Below are 21,815 nucleotides of genomic sequence, written 5' to 3' on the forward strand. Positions count from 1 at the left end.
TACCTGCAAAGTCACAGGGAGAGTTCTGTCAAGGAGGCCCAAGAGCACATTCCATTTAGCTGCCTACACCCTGGGTCAGAATGAGGATGCTGAGGGAGAAAGCCATCCAAGCCTGCTTCCACTTCCTTTCAAGCTGAGTTGCAAAAAGGGCTCTGTTACGGGCTTGCTGTGAGCATTGGAAAGGCACCACAGGCTGGCCTGCAGTAAGGGACTGGAAAAGTCCCTAGAGATCCCATTCTGAATCCACTCTGAATCCTGGGTGGCAGCACCCCAGAGCCTGTACCTCCCAGGCCTGGCAACAGGGTGACTGCCCAGGAAGAGTCCCTACCTTCCAGGGAAACCTCAAGTGTATCCTGGGGCAACTTCAGGTGACAGACAGGAAGTCCCTCCTAAGGGATGATAGCTTCTCAGGGCTAGGCAAAGGTTGGCATGTGTCCTTTGTTTCCTAACAAACCATAATGGAGGTGCTGCCCGGTGTGGCTATCACTGGTGACTACACATGGATTCTTTTGGCTTAGTCTCACGGTTCTATGTGAACACAAGGAAACACTGAAGAGATGCTGCTAAGCAGGCTATCGTGAGCCACTATGTTGATTTATTTTGGAGGCTAAGTTCCCAGGCTTCAAGCTAAGGCCCAATTTTTCAGGACAAGCCTTGTGTGATGTTAGTTTCTTAAACAAAGCTGAAGGAAACATGCTCACCTCTGGTCTCTGAGGAACCTTTATGAGCCCCCTCCCCCAACATGGCACACTCAGAGGGGATGCTTCTTTCACGGGACACCTGACCTACCAGTAGGATCCTAGATGTTAGTTAGTTAGGAATGCCCACACCAGGTATCCTCCCAGAGCTGGCAAGACCTGAGTGCTTTCATTTTGTTATTTATCAGTTTTGACAGAGGCAGAGCCATTGTGAGGGCAGCAAGGTATTGCTTATAGAATTCAAAAGGGGGACAAATGGAAAATGCTCTGTATAGTACATGACAGGGCAGAGTTCCACTGTGGCTGCTTGAACACAAAATCTTGTGTAAGGATAACCTGCAATAATTAGGCACTTTCTGTTTTATTAGTGCTAACATTTCTAATAGCAGAAAACAAGAGACAGGCTCTGGTCTTGGATTACCTGGCCCCAGGCTGTCACATTCTACCAATACTTCACTGGCCTGGGTCTTCAGTGGGGGCACGATGATGGTCCGGGGGTTACCAGTACAGTGATTTTCTAGACCCCCCTTCGTGTCGAAGGTGTTGGTGCCATTGTGCCCTGTGCGCTGCTGCATGGAGTAGGGGCTGGTGTTGCTGGAGGAGTCAGAGTAGGGAGAGTCATGGACTGTGACACAGCTGATGACATTTTTTCTTTGTTTGGAGACAGTGCTGCAAAAACAAAGGGAAAAGTCAGAATTGTGAGGTGAGTTAATCAGTCTTTCAGAGAATCTGTTTTGTGAAAAGCCCCTGGTCATACCCTGCCATTGGTGCTTCTGAAAAACAGAGTGAAGCAATCCTGAGTGAGACTGCACCATCCCCAGGTGGCAGACTCAGCAGAGCTGGGTGATACCACTTCTGGCCACCAAAACAGGAGTCTGAGCAAAGAAGACACAACCTGCATGAACCAGGCAAGATGTGGACTGGGTTGGAAGGAAAATGGCCATGAGTTTGGGCTCTGGACCTGTAAGAGTTGTAGGAAGGGATGGAGTGTTCAGTGATCAGGGCACTGCTGAAGGGATGAAGGACAAATCCCAACACCATTCAGACACTCTGACAAAGGAAAATTGAGTTGAATTTGGGTGATTGTGTTTGGGTGCACCCAGGACCTTTGGGTGTCCTCTTTCTAGGGACAGCCTAGCTTTGGTGCAGAGATCCCATCCTCTGGGCAAAGGTCAAGTGACAGCACTGCCTTGAAGCCTAGAGGAAAGGCTCTTATGTGTCAATGCCACCAGGACATGGCTCTCGACCCTGGTCTTTATTTTCTAAATGGAACTTTACCTGGTGATGGCAGAGCTGGCTTGGGATGGCTACTGGCCAGGGCCCGATTCTCAGAGAGCTTTGTGCTACCATTTTTACTCTGGGAACAAATCCTGTCTGCCTGTGGCTTGCTTAAATGCCAGGTCAGAGCAGAGATGCAGACCTATAGAGCCTGGGGATGCCAGCGGGGTGGGGTGGGGTGGGGGGAGGCACAGCAAGGCAAAGGCTCCGGGAAGGTCTGGCCCCTACTCCTCAAGCCCCAGACTACTGACACCTGGACTGGACCATACACCACTGGTCATATACCCTGACCTTTTTGGTTCAGGGGAGAATCCCTAGTTGGGTCTGTGGATGAGAACATGGGCTTGCAGTCAGATATTTAACTTCAGCAGCGTGTGCTGGTGACAGAGCCTTGGTCAGCCATTCAACTGCTCATGGATCTGATGGTCTCTACAGCAAAATGTGGGCAATAACAGAACCTATATCACAGGCTGTTCTTAGAATTTGGTGAGAAAATACCAACAGAGAGCTTTGAACACTGCAGAGCACCTGGAAAACAGTCTATAAAAGTGAGCTGCTACTCTTATCACAGGCTGAGCATCCCTAACCCAAAAACCCAAAATGCTCCAAAATCTAAAACTTCTTGAGTACGAAGTGCTGGGAAATTCTACGTCTGACTGATTGTGGTCAAGATGAGGGTACACTGAGGTAATACTATATAAAATTCCCTTCAGGAGGATGTGTATATGGGAAAATCTGGAATCTGAAACATCTGTGCTCCCAAGCCTTTTGGATCCAAGATACTCAACTGGCACTCTTATTAGATGTGCCACCTTGCCTAACATTGCAAAAAACCTTATCAGGCAGAGAGAATTCTATGAAGGTAAGGATTTTCTTCCTAGTCTGTGCTAAGGCAGAAGACTGATAGAAAGGAAGATGAGAAGTCATTAGTTTGGAGTCTTGGAGATCTCTGACAGGTGCCACAGGGAATACCTGCACAAAGAAACAGAACACATGCTCTGTCCTCGAGAAGATGAAAACCACAGCGGGAAACTGTATAACAACATGACAAGTCAAACAGTAAAAGCTTTAAAATAACCAGTTAGAGAATAATGAATGTCACAAAGCCTTCTGTGATTAACTGTCAAATGAGTTGCACAGATGATAACTGTTAAGAACTCAAAAGAAGGTGAGGAATGAAACAGTCGCAGATATTTACAGCACTTTATATTAGAGAAAAAAGATACATTTTATCCATATTTCTCACTTGTAATGGTTTAAACCCAGAAGTCTATGTGTGCTACAAAAAGCTCAATAGAGATTTACCATGGCAATTCCATCCCTAGGCATGTACCTGAAGGAACTGAGGATGAGACTCAAACAGCTCTTATTATGCCAATGTTCCTAACAGCATCATTCACAGTAGCCAAGAGATAATGGTCTAAGTGTCTGCCAGCAAGTGATAGGTAAAATCTGGCATATACACACTCTGGGATACTAGTCAGTAAAAAGGTCAGGTGAAGTTTGGATACATCCTATAAAATGCATGAACCATGAATGCATCATATTAATTAAGCCAGAAACAATATTCCATGATTCCACACATGATATATCAAGAATTAGGCAAACTCATACAAAAAGGAAGTAAGATTACAGGCCCAGAGGCTGGGGGCAGGACAGAAAGAAATGTGAGGCTACTGGGCATAGAATTTTTGATTGGAATGACAGAAAAATTTTTAGAAATAGATACTAGTGACAATGCCTCCGAACTGTACACTTAAAATGATTAAAATAGAGCCGGGCGTGGTGGTGCACGCCTTTAATCCCAGCACTTGGGAGGCAGAGGCAGGCGGATCTCTGTGTGTTCAAGGCCAGCCTGGTCTACATAGTGAGTTCCAGGACAGCTGGGGCTACAGGGAGACCCTGTTTCAAAAAGACCAAACCAAACCAAACCAAACAAAACTCATTAAAATAGCAAATCTTGTATTTTGCCATAGTTTTAAAAGAACTAATATGAGGGTTGGGTATGGTGGCGCACGCCTTTAATCCCAGTACTTGGGAGGCAGAGGCAGGCAAATCTGAGTTTGAGGCCAGTCTGGTCTACATAGTGAGCTCCAGGCCAGCTGGGGCTATAGGGAAAAGACAAAACAAAAAAAGAATATGTAACTCCCAGTGAACTGTACACAGTAAATGGGTGAATCGTATAGTAGGTGGCTGTATCTAATTTTAAAAAGCTCACGGGCTTATCCAGAACAAAAAGCCCACAAGATTCAGTCTTGGTCTCTTGGAGCAGCACAGCTTAGTACAGACTCCTGGGGCTGCAGGGAACTGAGATCTTGCCAAGGATTAGAAAAGGTCCTGAGCAGGGAGACGCAATGGAGATCAAGGAGCTACTGTGGAAAGCTGAGAAATGTGGATGACCTGCCATCTTTTCTGAGGTGGGAGGGGTCAAGGGAAGCTGCTGGTCTTTGAGCAGACTGCTGTGTCATGCCTTGTTGCTGGGGGGTGGAGGGGCATCCCTCCCACCTGCATAAGTTTAAAGTGCTCCTAGCACCAGGGGTGAGCTGGGAGTCTACTCCAGGCTGGTCCCCAAGGGGCTGCAGAAGGCACACTGCCCTGCTTTTTACCCAGGGCCTCTGTCCCTGTCACTTGTACTTGATTAAGTGACCTGAACACAGAGTGGCTCTTCTGGTCATCTCCTGGAACAGGCACATGGCTCTGCTGCAGGGGCACAAACTGTAGAGTGGAGGATTTGACATGAAGACAGAGGCTGCTCTGGCTCTGGTTCTGTTGTCCTTTTACTGGTGGGACCCCAGATAGCCATGGCCTGGGTAACCTGTAATATCCACCCAGCTCCCACCCACTCTGAAATCCACTAGAGGAGAGAGATCACTCACAGCATGAAAGGGTCACTGTGAATATTCCTTAGAGATTTATTATGAAAGACATTCAAGGCAAAATATAGTCTACTGTGCATGTGAAGAGAAAATCCCTTTAGTGGGCAGAACTTACACATAAGCCTGGTCCTGGCCAGTTCCTGCTGAGAATATCTTTCCTAGGTTCTCAGTTATTTGAAAATAAGCAAACTAAACTAGCAATATACACACAACACTAATTTTGGCCAAACTGTGACCTGATCTCAAACATAATTCAAATTGTGCCCATTTGGAATTCTTAACTTAAATTTGGAAATTGTAGAGATGCTTCAGTTTAATGCAGACAAAATTTTTTCAACCACTGGAACTTTCCAGTGGCACAACGGGCTACTTCATGAATTAGCACCCTGCCACTGAAGGAGGGATTTCTGGCAAGAGTCCTGTGAGAGCTGGGAGTTTGGCTGGATGACTTGTGAGGACTTGTAGTCTAGTCTGCAATGGAAAGCCAGCAGGCAAGGAGCAGTGCACGTTAGTGTCTTGTTATCTATGAATGAGGGGAGGAGGTAACCTCTCCAAACCCTTCATGAACCTCATTCCTTTGTTTGCAGCTGGGAAGCTCATGACTAATAAGCAAAAGTGCACAGCACAGCTTAACACATCTTTTTGGATTTATATGTGACAGGTTTGGGAAGGGTGAATTAATTTGATAGCTCCGTTTCTAATCTTGTCTATTATTAGAAATGTCTGTGTTCTATGTAAATATACTATCCAGATAAGAGCAATGGGAAGGTGTTAAATGGCTCACTTTAAAAAATGAGCACACGTTTGGGATTGCTACTGAGGGCTCTTTCGGCTCACGTGTCGATACCGCAGGGATTCATTCTACCATGGTGTCTAATTATTATCGACAGTTTATCAATCCCATTCCGAGTTGGTTAAATGGAAGTGAGAGAGACAGCAATAGGAAGAGAATGAGAAATATTTGCGCAAATGGCCTTGACAGACACCACTTCTGAATAAGAAGCAAAGCAGCAAGAGCTCACAACTGCATTGTGTTGTCATGGCAATAGATGACTTTCATCATTTTAAAATGATGAAAAGAAATAAGAAGCTAAGAAGTATAGAAATGAGCCCCAAAGGAGAAAATGCAGCCAGGGGATCAGACACAAGCTTGTGACCCTTTGCCTGCAGGGTCCTGTCTGGAATGTGATTCTGATTTCTATTTGCTAATCTCAGCCAATTTCATCTGTCAAGACCAAGGTCAAAACTCATCTCCTCCAATAAACTCTCTATGACTCCTTTCACTCTTCTGACTTCAGAGTAAATACTGTATGTGAAGAACACTACTTTTCCATTACTACACTGATGACCAAATATAGGTGACATACACTGGATGCATAATAACTACTGTTCAAGGCGCTGTATACGTGTCATCTCCTTCAGTCCCCCCAGCAAGATTACATGGTAAAGAGAATGCTGGCTTTCCCTTTAAAGAAACTGAACTGAGACATGGAGGACTTGAGTCACTTGCTTACCCGAGGCCACAGAGCCCGCAGTCTTAAGCACTAGTCTACTCAGTCCCATGCTTCCCCAGAGAGGTTCCCAGTAAACACTGGGAGGGCAAATGAGGTAAATGCTCCCTTCCAGCTTCTCCAGGGCTTGCTTGGTGACAGTGGTTTTCTTTGGACATGGGGCAGTTTGCATGGACAGCTTCCCAGCTGAAGGAGACAAAAGATGAGGGCTCAGCCACCCTCACTGTTCTGTCCCTATGCTCCTTTAACTCTAAGTCCCTTAACCAGAAATACATGGTGATTACTTTTAATCTGCCCCTGTGAGGAGAGGATTAGAAGCCAAGGTCTCCAGGCCAATGTGTTCTTTCTGATGTTGCACAGCTCTTAATTTAATCATTAGTGAGAAAAAAGAACCCCAAATTTATTTATTATTTGTGTGTGTGTGCACGCATACGTGTGTACTAGAGGTCAACCTCAGGTGTCATTCCTCAGGAGCTGCCATCTTGTTTTTTGAGACAGGGTTTCTCTCTAGCCTGGAGGTTGACAAGGTAGGCTGGGCTGACTGGCCAGTGAGTCCCAGGGATCTGCCTGTCTCAGCTTCCCCAGGGCTGGAATTACATGCATGACCATCATGCCTGACTTTTTCCACAAACTTACATGTTTTGATTGGAGTCCTGTGAGGAGGATGCAGAGAAGATGGCTAGGATGCACATCTTTCCATTACTAGAGATGAGTTACATGATTAAAGCATCTTTCAACACTAGGAGTCATTGTAACTTGAAGCAAAGTCCCCTCATGTGATACTGTGTGCCTGGTTCCTTTGTTCCTTTCCTCCAGTTGAACTGCACTGGCCCAGAAGTGTAGTTTGATTCTGGTTGTTCAGCTTCTTATCCAGTACAGGAAGGTGGTAAACTTACACCATGGTTGTGGGTGTCAATGCAAAGAAATTCCAAGCTGGGTTGACTTTTTGACTTCTGGTTATTCATTCTTTAGGCAGAAGTCATTTGAGCAACAGTTTATCCGTTTTTGACTGTGCCTTACTAGAATAATTTCACTACCTTTTCAATTTAGTGTAAAGAAGCAAAACATCTTGGTTCAACTTTTGGGGGGAGTACTGGAACCAAAGTCTCATGCATTCTGGGTAAGCACTCTACCACTGAGCCACTATCTTTTTTAAAAAAATATTTTATGCATTAGTTTTATGTTATGCATATGAGTGTATGTATTGTCTGCACGTGTGTGATTGCACCTGTGTTGTGTAATGCTTGAGGAAGTCAGAAGAGGGCACTGGATCCCCTGGAACTTGAGTTACAGATTGTTGTATGGGTGCTGGGAACCAAACCCAGGTCAGAGCTCTGCAAGAGCAGCCAGTGCCCCTAACCACTGAGCCATCTTTCCAACCCATCCATCTTTTAAAACTATAAAAGAAGGTGTTGCATGCCTTTAATCCCAGCACTTGGGAGGCAGAGGTGGGCAGATCTCTCCAAGATGGAGTCCAGCCTGTTCTACATAGCAAGTTCCAGGCCAGCTGAAGCTGCAGGGAGACCCTGTCTCAAACAACAACAAAGTTCTATGACAATTAAAAGAGCCCACTTACTCCTGCCCATTTCCTGAGGCAGCACCTGCACTTTCATGAGTGCCTGGCCACCAATGGGGATTCTACGTAATGCTCTGAACTCTTCATAGCCCTGGCATTGCTCCCTGTACACATGGAGTGCTAACATGGAGGTGGTCACAGGAGGGGGTAGGGCAGAACCAATAGTTTTAAGCTAGTGACTAAGAGAAATTGGTTATTTTGTCTGTTTAAATCTTTTTCTTCAATGGTATGGTATCTCCTGAATCCAATTCTGCTATTTGAACCTTTATTAGACACTTAGCTTTCCCGGCCCTCCCTTATCAAATGGGAATAGGAATTATGGTCTTGCATGTCCCAAGTGATAAGTACACACTGCAGTGAGAGTACGTGTGAAGATCTGCTGTGATCCTGTGCCTCCTAGGTGCTATGGAATTCTCCTGACTGTTGGGAGTTATGCCTGGTTATTTGGTCTGGCAACTATGCCCCATATTTGGGGTCAGGAATAATGATCTTCTTTCAACATTCTTTTAAAAATTCTAGGCCGTTTTCTCTAGGGACTAGCTCCCTGCTAGGTTACTTAATCCCAAGTGGAGGTGCATGAACACCACTAAGTGGACTCAGTGCATTTTCTATATATATAAAAATGTATGTATATATACATAAAAATCATAAGGAAGTAGACAAGAAATTGAGAGGCAGTGGGGGGCATGGGAGAAGTTGGAGTGGGGCTGGTAGGGGTAGAAATGATACAAAAACAATACCCATGTATGAAATTCTCAAAAAAATTATATATATATAGTAAAATTAAATTACATTAAAAATTCTAAGCAATATTGTCTTGGTTATTGAATGACTCAGTCAAAAAGTTCTAAAAAGTGGGTAACCATTTATCTGCTGCTAGCAAGCACTTTGTGCTGTGGCTCTGCTATCCCTGTTAATTTTCCTCGACCCCTGACTCTTCCTTCAGCTGTTGTGCCGAGGCTGACCCATGCGAAGGAAATAACCAGCATTTCAGGACAACACTGGGAACTGGAAATGCTAGACTTGGGCTAAGTACCAAGTGGGGAGTTAAGTCAGGAAGACAGGAGAATCAAGTACCAAGTGGAGAGTTAAGTCAGGAAGATAGGAGAATCAAGACTCTCCAGTGCTCAAACTGGAACTAGGAAGGCAAGGAATGGTGTTCAGTTGTAGAGTCCATGGCTAAGTGCTTTCTGTTTAGCGGAAACTTGTTTTTCTAGGACAGACACTTTTCCTTGAGCTCCTTAGAGCCTTCTGGCAAAGCCCTCACCCCCTTGCATTTCAAAATCCATTTCCTCCAACTCGTTTCTCTCTACTGCTTGTCCATGTGTTCTTGGACCTCTAGTCTCGAAAAAGCCCCTCCCCCATACTTTTTTTTTTTTTTTTGTCTTTTTGAAGTAGGGTCTCCCTGTAGCCCCAGCTGTCCTGGAACTCACTATGTAGACCAGGCTGGCCTTGAACTCACAGAGATCCGCCTGCCTCTGCCTCCTGAGCGCTGGGACTACAGACATGCGCCACCACACCCGGTTTCCCCCATACTTCTTTAAGCCATATTTTCCCCTCGACTTCCCTGAGTACTTTGTTAGTTTCTCTGGAATGGACACTCTGCTTCTGTGTTGGAGTGATGTGTACATGTCTTATCCTGCTCATTACCCTGCAAGCCTAAGGACAGACTGTCCCCCCCTTATTTACATAACACCTGCAGTTCCAGGCATAGCGCCTCACACTGGTGGGGCCAGTAAATATTCACTGTGTTAAATATTATAGTAATTTTGATTTCTAAAAACAAGTAATCATATTTCTGTGCCTCCCCACCCCCACTTTTCCTCATTCCTAAATGTAGTCACAATTACACAGTGGTTTCTCTATAAATAGGACAGCTACTGGCTGCTGCTGTTTCTTTTTTTTTTTTTAATCCCACATAGACTCAAATAGACTTTCCTATCTTCTTGGGTACTAAAACATTTTCCAAGGCAACAGCCATTTATCTCTGCAGAAAATATTATTATTGCAACTTTCTCTGCAAGCTCCCTGTCACCACAATAGGTAGCTGGGGCCCTTCACCATCACTCTGTGGCTTCAGCTTGCAACTTGCCACTTGGCAGAAACATCTCTAACAAGTTTTCACTCTTCAAGAAGGGTGGCGGTCCCTTCATTTGGCACTGTGTGAAGCCACTGGGCTGAGCAGCCCATTGCTGCAGTTAGTGGTTGCTCCTCCCATGTCATCTACTCATCAGCTGCTGACTCTTTTCCTTTAAGTCTTCCTGAGTTATTTTCATCATGGTCCTCACAAGCTGCCACACATTCAGCTATTTCCTCCTGGGGCTTAGGGGCTTCTGGAGAAGCAGGTATGCGTTCAACTCGCCTCTGCTTTCAGCCCTGTTAGCTTTCTGGCTGCTGGAGAGATGGCTCTCATCCTCTCTGTCCTCCTGCACTCTATTCAATTCTCTCTTGAGCACTTAAGTCCAGGGTTGGTGTCAATTTAAATCTCAGACTTCAAAAATGACATTCCAATCTAGTTGACGGCTAGATTTTAAAATTGCTTTTGCATTTCTCCAGCTGTGCTCAAGGTTGTTCAGCTTCTCTTATGGCCAGTGCTACAAATGCATGCACAGGCTGCCCCAGGCCAGTGCCCAGTCTGGCACTGGGAAGAACCTTCCTCTTTTGGAGGAGACCAAGCCCTTAAGATTCTCAGGTTTGGAGGGACGGAACACTGACTCAAATTGGTGTAAACACAAAGGAAACTAAGGCCAGTCCTGGGACAAGCAGATGGGGAGTAAAATAATACTGACGTACAAAAACATGTGCCTGGTCTCCCCAACTCTGTGTCCCCTTCTGATACTTGGCAAATAGCAGGAACAGAAACACAATACTATGTTATCCAAAATAGACACTAATAATCACACTGAGCCATTCAACAGGAAAGAGCACACATGAATAGGACATATACTAGCCCTATCCATGAAAAACCCAGAAGATGAACACCATCCGAAAGACAGGAAGGGATGTGCCTTGTGGGAACAGCTATGATGAGAATGCTGAAATCACTTGATCTGAACATTTTGTAATGACTTCAAGCATGAAAATTTATTATCTAATCAAAAACATTTGTGATCAAAAATTATCATTATTGTATGCAATCAGGAACCCAATTTGGCCTAATTGTGACTATTGAGCTTTGCAGTCAGTTGTGAGACATATGACAGTTAGACGCCCTGGCTTGGGGTGGCAGGCCCCCTTCCCTGGTCTTGGCTCTAGTGCAAAAGCACCAGCAGGGTAGGGTTGTGAGACTTCAAGTTCTGTGAGGCCTAAGGTCTCTGGGGGTGCAAAAGGCCAAGGTACATCAGGCTGGGCACTTGAGCTGACAGCCCAAACAGAAGGCACATGTTGCTGGAGTCTGGCTGCAAAGCACAGAAAAGAGGATCTGGTGCCAGTGTTACTAGTCTTGCAAATATAATAAATATTTCTCTCCTCTACCCAGGAAGCATACATAGAGTAAAATGAATTATTACTACATTGGAATAAATAGTAATGCTCTTTGGATGAAGAGCCAAGAAAGACTGGGTTAATCAGACAAAGGGAAATTCCTAATTGGACAATTACTTCAAATTCTGAGTGAACCAAGGCAATGTTAGAGATATAGCCCAATCAACTGTACCTCAATAACCCGAGGCAGAGATTTTTAAGCTTATAACGACTGAAATAAACTGGTATTGTGAGCCTGACTTTACTGTCTTGTATTTCCAAATGTTTAGGGACTGTAACTATTTATTTATTTATTTTTTGGTCTTTTTGAGACAGGGTCTCCCTGTAGCCCCAGCTGTCCTGGAGCTCACTATGTAGACCAGGCTGGCCTTGAACTCACAGAGATCCACCTGCCTCTGCCTTCCAAGTGCTGGGATTAAAGGTGTATGCCACCATACCCGGCATAACTATTTTTTAAGGTCAAACTCACTCAAAATTATTTTGTTTTTGAACATTACAGCAAACCTGTTTGTCATTCTCATGAAATAAGTTTAGGATGCAAGAACAGAGCAAAATGAAAACTTATGGGTAGACAGGAAACAATCACTGTGTTTTAAGGAAAATGGACCAGATCCCTGGATAATGGCAGGTACACTACAGCACCTGCCCTCAGCTCCTTCCTGAGTGTAGAAGTCACAACCTCACCTGCTGGGGGCGTGTTTCTGCTCTTCCTCCTCATCTGTGTCACTGCTGATGGTGATGACACTGACGGTGGGGCTGGGGGTGTCAGGGATGACAATCGTCTGTCGCTGCCGCTCCCTGGTGGTGCTGGAGGCCACATCACCCCACCCACAGGTGACAGAAGTACTGCAGGCTGGGCTGCTACGCACCACAGCACAGCGTGGGGGTGTGTTCTCCTTGACGCGCTTGGATCGCTGAGGGGAGCTGATGGCCTGTGAAGAAGTCACCTCACAGGTGGAGATATTTCTGTAATGACAAAACCACTCGTACTTGTAGAGGAAGGTCAGGCTTTGCAACTCCACCCTGATTTCAGCATTCTCTGGGGGCCCAACTGCCTAGAAACACCAGCTTTGTCAATTCTCCAAAGAAAAGGTCTGAGGGCCAAGTCAGCTGGACTCCATCTGTGACAGGGAATGTGGTGCCTCCGGATGCCTTAGTGATGACAGGTGAGGACTTCAGCCGGGCCTTCTCTGGGCTCTGGTTTGGGTCCACAAACCTCCCAGAGGGCTGATCTGTCCTGACTAGGATTTCAGCTTTCTGCTCAACATGGCTGCACAGGATAATCCTCAGGATGAAACCCCACCCTCTGGGCTCCATCTAGTCCTCCCTCAATGGTACTATGTGTCTTGATTTAGGGGTGGTCAAAGAGCTGGTATTTGCCACATAAAGTTTTGGCAAAAAGCATTGGCAAGGCATTTCCTTACTAATGCCTCTTTTACCATTCATTTAATCCATCCCTCCCTCCCTCCTGCCCACCCCCCCCACGGTCCTCTGCAAGAGCAGCCAGTGCTTGTAACCACTAAGCCATCTCTCCAGCCCCTTACTTTTATTTGTGTGTGTATGTATGTGTGTGTGTGTAGGCCTAGAGGTCAACCTTGGGTGTTGTTCCTCAGGAACTGTCCACATTGTTTTTTGAGACAAGGTCTCTTACTGAACCTGGAGCGTTGATTCAGCTAGGCTGGATGCCCAGCACTCCTTATGGATCTGCCTGTCTCTGCTGCCCTCCCAGCACTAGGATTACAGGTGTGCACCACCATGCCTGGTTTTTTACATGGGTTCTGGACATTGAATTTAGGTCCTTATGCTTGTACAGTAAGTACTTTATCTATTGAGCTACCTAACAGCCCATAAGTGATCTTAAAATTCAGGTTTTTTTTCTCCTTCCTCCTTTGGGAAAAGATATGGCCATTTGGTATCTATGAATACACAATGAAAAACAAAAACAAAGGGGCTGGAGAGATGGCTCAGTGGTTAAGAGCACTGGCTGCTCTTGCAGAAGACCAGGGTCCAATTCCCAGCACCTATATGGTGGCTAACAACCATCTGTAACTCCAGTTCCAGGGGAATCTGATGCTCTCACTTTTGCAGGAATTGTATGACATGGGTGCACTTACACACATGCAGGCAATACATTCACACACACAAATAAATAAAATATTAAAAAAACAAAAACAACAAAAAGACTTCTGGATTTTGATCCCCAAGCCTCATGGGAAGCTTATCAATTAGTTTGAATTGTGATTAAAAAGTTGGGACAAATGGAAAAGGAAGAAGGTATGCTTAAAAGGACATTCTTGGGGCTGGAGAGATGGCTCATCAGTTAAAAGCACTGACTGCTCTTGCAGAGGACCCAGGTTCGATTCCCAGCACCAACATGGCGGCTATGAACTGTCCTTAACTCTAGTTCCAGGGGAATCCGAAGCCCTCTTCTGACCTCCGCGGCACTGCAGGACACAGGTGCGCTCACATACATGCAGAAAATACACTCATACACATAAAATAAAAATAAATAAAATATTTGAAAAACAAAAAGGACATTCTCAGCTGTGTGTGGTGGTGCATGCCTTTAATCCAGCACTCAGGAGGCTGGTGGATCTCTGTGAGATTGAGGCCAGCTGATCTACATAGTTCCAGGCCAGCTGGGGCTACAGGGAGACCCTGTCTCAATCGCCCTGCCTCCCCCCATCAAAACAAACAAACAAACAAACAAATAAACAAAGGACATTTTAATTTGGATTGATTGACCTGAAGTTCTTTTTTAAGTTCTGGCAACTTTAGGGAACAATTACCTTCTTCTCTTCCCTTCAAACCCTTGCTGATCCTGGTAGTACCTATGCAGTAAGAGACCAAAGTCAACACAGAACAAATCTTAGGCTCTGTTAATTCCTTAGAGATTCTAGCACCTTCTAGTTAAAGGGAAGGAAATAAAATGAAAATAATTGAGTAAAGGTGGACTTAATTTTGTATCTAGCTGGTATTGGTTACATTGGCTAATTCCTTTTGGGAGCTACTAACAAGTTTTCTGCTTCATTGCTTCCTTTTGTCATGGTATGCTGTGACCTTGAGATTATGCTTTGACTGTTCCAGCACTTACAGCATGTCCACTTGGCATTATTAGAGAAAAGCATGCCTGCTGCGTTAGCCTTCTGTGTGCTCTTCTACAGTTCTGCTGGAGATTGATCTTAAAAAGAAGCAAATAGGCAACTTGCACTGCAATTATATTGATCTTGAGTTATATGAGCAACGAGTCAGCATGAGGCCGACTGGGAGAAGTCTGGCAGGGAGAAGACAAGGAGGAACCTGCTGAACAGGTGGTGGGGTCAAGGACCCTGACTGCCCCTATTCAGACAATGGCTACAAGGGTGCCAAGCTTAGGTCTAAGTCAGATCAGCATTCTGCACACCTGGCTGGGCCTGATGGTACATAGAGATCAAGGCGGTGGCTTCTGCTGCTTCCCAATCTGAAGACAGGGGCATGCTGTCACAGGGCTGCCACACTAAAGCATTCTGGGAAGCTACCACTGACCTGAGCAGAATTTCCTTATGCTGTCAGAAACACCCTAATAAGGAGTTGAAGCAAGATGTCAACCTGAGGGAAGCCAGCTCTTGAATTATTTCTGAGTAAGCATGAAAGAAGGCAGGCCTAGTGTCTATAACCTGGCTACATGAGGAAGAGAAAAAACAAGATTCACTAGACATTTCATTTACTGGGCTCCTCTTGATGAATCTATCCCAAATAAGCAACTAAATACATCTAAATCAGTGTTGTCAGGGACTGTGGGAGCAATTCTCCTGTTATGTGACCCAGATCTAACTGGCTAGCAATAATTTTGTTTTTTTGAGAATGGAGCCTGGGAACTTTTTAAAATTTACACTCAGGTTATTGAATTATAGATGACACTATGCATACTAAGATTCTCCCCTCTGAAGTGACTTCATGGTCATTCCACCCACAAGCAGACATGGAGCTCTTTACTACCTGCAAAGCTGCTCATGCTCCTTACCAGGAGTCCCTTCTTCATGTACTAGACTCCGTGCTGATCTTGTTCTCATGTCTGCCCTTTCCAAAGTGACACATGAATGTAATCATGTAACACAGGAACCTTTTGTCAGTCTTGATGGCTTAAGAGTTCAGGGGAATGGGAAAGACTAACACCTACTCTTAAGTGTCTTGGAGTCATCAAACTTATATTTAAGCAAGCAGCCAAATGAATTCATGCAGGAGCAATTCTGTAGTTGTACAATCTAGATCTATCTGGCTGGCTATAGACAGTTACTAAGTTATATTTCTGATCCAAAATTTCAAAACAAGTACATTTTTCTAGTGTTTCTGTTTCTTTGTATAGCCATCTTTAGTTAGGCTCTGAACATCCGTGTAGGCCCAACTGTGCACTTCTTTATAAAATCTAGTTTTAGATAGGGGCCTTGCTAATTCAATTTATCTAGAGGACCCCCTTCCTCTGCTTCCTTCAATATCTGACTGCCCTTGATATACCATCAGATTCCTCATCTTCCACTGTCCCCAAATGATGGCTGATCACCTTAACCTGCTTCCAGGCAGAATTCTGCTAGGATGGTTTAGTTAGAATCTTCTAGTCCTAGTTGTCTCCTATTTATAATTTTCCCTAGTGACCTAGACACTGCTCCCTGGCTGTCTCATTGTCCACGCTGTTCAGAACTGAGCCCACTTCCCTCCCCCATTGCAGCATTTTTGTAACCATCCCTGAGGGTACAAATAAAATATTTTTTACTGTGCTTTAATAAATAAATTTTTTTTTCAATAAAAAGGATTGAAGCAGTCAAGGTATTGTGCACACTATGACTCTAGGTCCCCATCCTAGAGTGCCAGAGAGATGGGAACTAGGGAGAGGCAGGATTACACCTGCACAGAGCCCAGAGAAGACTACTTCCGGCAAACCCTGGAGCATTCCATGTGCTGTAAGATGTATCCCTGGCTCCTTCAAGAAGACTTTCTCCCTGTACAACACAGGGTGGTGCACTGATACTCCCTGCTTGAAGTAATGTTTCTTTAGCATTTCATCTTCTGGAGATCCTGGCCTCTGAGGCTCTCCTTACCTACCTCACAGATGACTGGTGCTGTTTGCTCTTCCGGGAAGTGGTGGTGCTGGTTGGCTGCTGCCGCATCACATGGGCTACACCCACATTTAAGGGCTGGGCTGCTGGAAGGGTCACATGACCAGTCAACAGTGCAGGCTGCTGCATGATGGGATTGTAATGGCTGCTGTGAGCATGTGTGTTCCTGAAAGGGAAAAGGGGATAAATATAACACTCCTTAGAGGTTTTACAGAAGCTAAGCTTTTTCATAAAATGAAGCCTCTTCTCCAAGTAAAGACTGACCAATGTCTGTTATCTCACTATACTGAGAAGGCTGAAGAAATGAGCCTTGCTAGGTGAGCTCGCCATGTGGGCTTTCTATGAGGAAATGGGAGAAACAAGCTGGTTGATGACTGAGAACTAAGACTTTGAAGAGGGAGAATGCCAAGTATGCAGGCTTAGTTTTAAGGTCTAGGGAAAGGGAATCAATAGCTCCTCCAACCTTGAAAGTCCCTGAACAGGTGATTATGCTCAACAATAATACTTGCATTTTGTTTTAGAATTTACAAGGTGTTAAGGTTCAGATAGCCCCGCCTCCCTCACCAACAGGTTCTCAAGGACTTCTCAAGCTCCTGAGAAAAGGGAACTGAGCTGATGAGCACCCTGGTCTTTGAAGTCAAGAGAAGCAGACTTTTCTCCACTGTTTGGCCAACACATCAGGCTTCCCCTTTGATCTCTAAAGAGGACAGGTGTTAACAGTCCAGCTTTCCCACTCCCCACCCCCCCAAACCCAACTTAAAAAAAAATACATCTTCCCACCTTCTGCAGGAAGCAGACCCCAGCTCACGACCGGGGACAGACATTTTCCCTGCCTGGAAGGGAATCTGTCCCATATGTTCCTTTGCTTGTCCGTGCCCTAGTGCTTTCTCCTGATCAACCCTATTCATCATATGGGTACTTTTTATCTATCAGATGGTGCCAAAACCCGGTTCTTACTTCAAGGGACCCACCTGGACTTCTCCAACACCAACTTGGCTTTCAAGTACACTCCCACCCTTCTTTTCTCTCTCTCCTCCTCTCCCCAGCCCTTTCACCTCTTTCTAACTCTCCTCACTGGGGAACACAGTCTACCTTGCCTGTGTCTTCTTTTGATCTCCTTTCCCATTGATTTTCGTCACTCCTGGACAGCACTGTGGTCTCCATGATGGACCTACTTCATCTGTTCACTACCTCAGTTCCCCTGCTGGCATCTCGCCCCCTCCCCGCCTCCTTTGCCATGGGCCTGGAAGGGTCTTCCATCATTTTTCCTGTCTTTGTCCTCTTCCACTGCCTTTCTTCCCTACTTTACTCAGGATGATTTCTGATACCGTTCAATCCAACATATACAAATGCTCTGTATCCTTCTCCTCTCTCCCTCTCCCATACTAAAGCTTTCTACTCCCTGCTGTGTGCCTGCCTGCCCCGCCAAGTGTCTGACCTCCCATGCAGGCTCTAAACCTGCATGACCCCAAGGCTTTTTTTCCCTTCCTGCTATTCACCCCCTCCAGGAAGCTGCCTAGATTGCCAGCTTGCCTGCCCTGGGAATTTTTTCTTTAACATTCGAATAAAATGATAAACATTTCCAGCTGGGCCCATTCTTAAATTCTCTTATAAATGTGGCTAAGAACCCTTTAGGGGACCCTTTCTCCCTGTTTTGACTCAACTAGCCTAAACCAGCTGGGCAACTTTGCTGGATCATTTAAAGAATTTCAGGCGGCTTGCCCCACACACAAACAAAAAACGTTTTAAAAGCCTTTTTTTCCTCCTAAACTTTTTCTCAGGCAAAGGGCCTTGAAATTTTGATCTTAGGCCCTCTTGGGCATTAAGCACCTGGTGCTCAGGTGCCTACTTTTCTAACTAGACCTAACCATTTTAAATTTCACTATACATAAAAGTCACAGGCACTGCTCAGGTGAGTCATATGCTTTCGGACCACCAACACATTGATTTATGTGCCCTGTTCCTTCTGCTGCCCTCATGAGTTTCTTTTCCAGCATAGTTTCTGTCTAGAAATTAAAAGATCCCGAGAACTTGGCTTCACATTTACAGCTACATTGGTTGGTGAGAAACATGGATTCCTTTGATTTGGTTTTCTATTTGGGTCACACACACACACACACACACACACACACACACACACCTGAGGGTACTTTCTTCTTCTTTTTTTTTTTTTTAAGATGGAATATTTTATTTAAAACGCAGAGACATGAACAGCTTGGGCTTATGACAAAGCACTCATGTTTTAAAGCATTGGTCAGTAACTGTATGAGAGCACAGACTGCCACATACAAATTACATGATCAGACTCCAACTTTCAGAGTTGGAACAGAATAAGCTTCCCTGTAAAAGCAGCACGTCTGTGACATTTTAACTTTAGTATTCTTCTCCTTCTTCCTCACCCTCTCCTTCAACAGAATCCACACCAACATCCTCATAATCCTTCTTCAGGGCAGCCATGTCCTCACAGGCCTCAGAGAACTCCCCTTCCTCCATGCCCTACCCACATACCAGTGCACAAAGGCACGCTTGGCATACATCAGATCAAACTTGTGGTCGAGATGGGCCCAGGCCTTAGCAATGGCTGTGGTGTTGCTCAGCATGCACACATCTCGCTGTACCTTGGCCAGGTCTCCACCAGGTACCACAATGGGAGGGAGGCCGGTAATTGATGCCAACCTTGAAGCCAGTGGAGCACCAATCCACAAACTGGATGGTACACTTGGTCTTGATGGTGGCAATGGCAACACTGACATTTTTGGAAACCACATCACTACGGTACAACAGGTAGCAAGCCATGTATTTGCCATGACGAGGGTCACATTTCACCATCTGGTTGGCTGGCTCAAAGCAAGCACTGGTGATCTCTGCGTGGTAGGCTTTCTCAGCAGAGATGACAGGGGCATATGTGGCCAGAGGGAAGTGGATTCGGGGTAGGCACCAGGTTGGTCTGGAATTCAGTCAGGTCTACATTCAGGGCTCCATCAAATCTCAGGGAAGCCATGATGGAAGACACAATTTGACCTATCAACCTATTTAGGTTAGTGTAGGTTGGATGCTCGATATCAAGGTTTCTATGACAGATGTCATAGACGGCCTTGTTGTCTATCATGAAGGCACAATCAGAGTGCTCCAGGGTGGTGTGAGTAGTGAGGATGGAATTGTAGGGCTCAATGACAGTGGTGGAAACCTGGGGGCCTGGGTAGATGGAGAACTCCAGCTTGGACTTCTTTCCATCAGCAGAGAGGTGAACCCAGAGCCAGTTCCCCACCAAAGCTGTGGAAAACCAAGAAGCCCTGAAGACCTGTGCACTGGTCAGCCAGCTTGCAAATTCGGTCCAAGACAAGGTCAATGATCTCCTCACCAATGGTGTAGTGCCCATGGGCACAGTTATTGGCAGCATCTTCCTTGCCTGTGATGAGCTGCTCAGGGTGGAAGAGCTGGTGGTCGGTACCAGTGCAAACTTCATCAATGACCATCGGTTCCAGGTCTACAAACACTGCCCTGGGCACATGCTTGCCAGCGTCTGTCTGACTGAAGAAGGTGTTGAAGGAGTCGTCTCCTCCCCCAATGGTCTTGTCACTTGGCATCTGGCCATCAGGCTGGATGCCAAGTTCCAGGCAGTAGAGCTCCCAGCAGGCGTTTCTGATCTGAATACCAGCTGGCCAACGTGGATGGAGATGCACTCACGCATGGTTGCTCATTCGCAGCTACCGAGATGGCGGAGATGAGGAGGGAAGTTGTTGCTTTTTACAGAGTGACTCTTAGGTGGTCGATGTAAGAGAACCTGCCACTTTCTTCTTTTATATCAAGCCTAACCTACCGGTACACCACGGGTGCCTAGGATTCTCTTGTAATTTATTTTTGTTTTCGTTTCTTGATGATGTCATAAAATAAGCAATGCATTTCTAGTTCAGACTAAGGGAATAATGCCAGATCTACACAATGGGAGTTTAAATTTTAACATTGTTTAGAGCCTGTTTCTAAAGGGGATTACTTGGTGGTTTAACTTCATCTATGGTATATTTACTGTTTTTTAAAGATGATTGTTTTAAGTTTTTACATTGTTTGACATATTTATGGATATTTTAAAAGGAATTATTTTTAGGTTTTGACACTGTTTGCATGACATCTTTATCTGGTGATATTAAAGAAATTATTTTGGATTTTAACATATTTTATATGGTATTTGCTAATTTCTAAAAATGACTATTTTAAATTCTTACAGTTTTACATAATATATTTGTTAGTTTCTAAAGGGTACTTAAAGTTTTTCTAGCCATTTGCCTTCAAAGTACAAAGGGAAGCTGACACTTTGTGATGACTAGACCTGTGAAGCACACGGAAATTTGCTCTACTCCAGGGCCAAAACCTTACAAAAGACAAGCTACTACCAACACATAGTTACAAATAATGAGAGGTAAAAGTAATAGTCTACTTGAGTGAGAGGCTTCAGATGCCATCTCTACTGGTCTTAACTCCTCCCCTTTCTACATTGTGATTCCTGTTTTTCTCTGAAATAGAGTTATTTCCCTCTCTGATACTCAGATGCTCTATGCTTGCTTATGTTCCTGCCCCATCATTCCCTGAGTGCTTCCTAGTTATAATGTCAGGGTAATATTAATTATATTGGTAAATTGTCACATGCTGTTTGAGCTCACTGAGATGCTGACTCTGGAGACGGGATTGGCCCTCCCACTTTAGACTCAAGATATGTGTTCTCCAAGACTTTTCCAGGTTCAGGCTGGTCCCCTGACCCTGTGACAAGGAGGAGAACAACAAAACAGCCTAAGAGTAAAGGCACTGTGCAGTTGAGAACTGCTAAGGTGTAAATTAATTTCAACAGAGGATATTACTGACTATAATGAAACTAGCTAATGGAAATATTTTCAGTACTATTTAGATTTTATTTATTCTTAGTCTAATCTGTTAATGTTTCCTTTTGTCTTTCGTGCCTCCTACAAGGTTTTATTAACTTCCTTCAGTTATTTAGCTCTTAAAAAAGAAAAGATGCTATCTCAAATCTATATGGAAACTTAACTTTCTTTAGACCAGCAATTACCTATACAAAATGACACCTAAGCTTGTTGGGTAAAATCCTATTTATTGAATCCATTTTTGTTTTTAGTTTACTTTCATGGTGTTTTATGATATATTCATTTTGTTTGTCTACTTCAAAGGTGTTTTGGTTTAAAAATGATAAACCAACCACATTCTCAATAAAGATTATATAACTAAATATGTATACACAGTCAACATAAATTTATGCTTCTTAAAATTAATTTACTTGGTATCATGTTAAT

The 21,815-nt window shown here is 44.7% G+C and overlaps 1 protein-coding gene and 1 pseudogene across 8 annotated transcripts in view; both read right to left on the minus strand.

The window, feature by feature from the left end:
* Nucleotides 1–21,815, minus strand: part of Hipk2 (homeodomain interacting protein kinase 2) — a 207,285-nt gene that overhangs the window by 9,897 nt on the left and 175,573 nt on the right. For 4 of the 8 annotated variants that reach the window (XM_029558852.1, XM_017795685.2, XM_029558851.1 and 1 more), the window contains 4 exons: nt 16,502–16,681; nt 14,212–14,253; nt 12,107–12,388; nt 1,120–1,367 (listed from right to left, as the gene is read on the minus strand). In XM_029558852.1, the coding sequence (XP_029414712.1) occupies nt 1,120–1,367; nt 12,107–12,388; nt 14,212–14,253; nt 16,502–16,681 (752 nt within the window). The remainder of the gene's footprint in view (nt 1–1,119; nt 1,368–12,106; nt 12,389–14,211; nt 14,254–16,501; nt 16,682–21,815) is intronic. The other 4 variants (XM_008823500.3, XM_017795686.2, XM_008823499.3 and 1 more) reach the window with 1 other exon arrangement.
* On the minus strand, nt 18,678–20,221 carry LOC103726094 (annotated as a pseudogene).

Source organism: Nannospalax galili, unplaced genomic scaffold (genome assembly GCF_000622305.1).
Source record: "Nannospalax galili isolate Female #2095 unplaced genomic scaffold, S.galili_v1.0 scaffold307, whole genome shotgun sequence".
Taxonomy (NCBI): Eukaryota; Metazoa; Chordata; class Mammalia; order Rodentia; family Spalacidae; genus Nannospalax; species Nannospalax galili.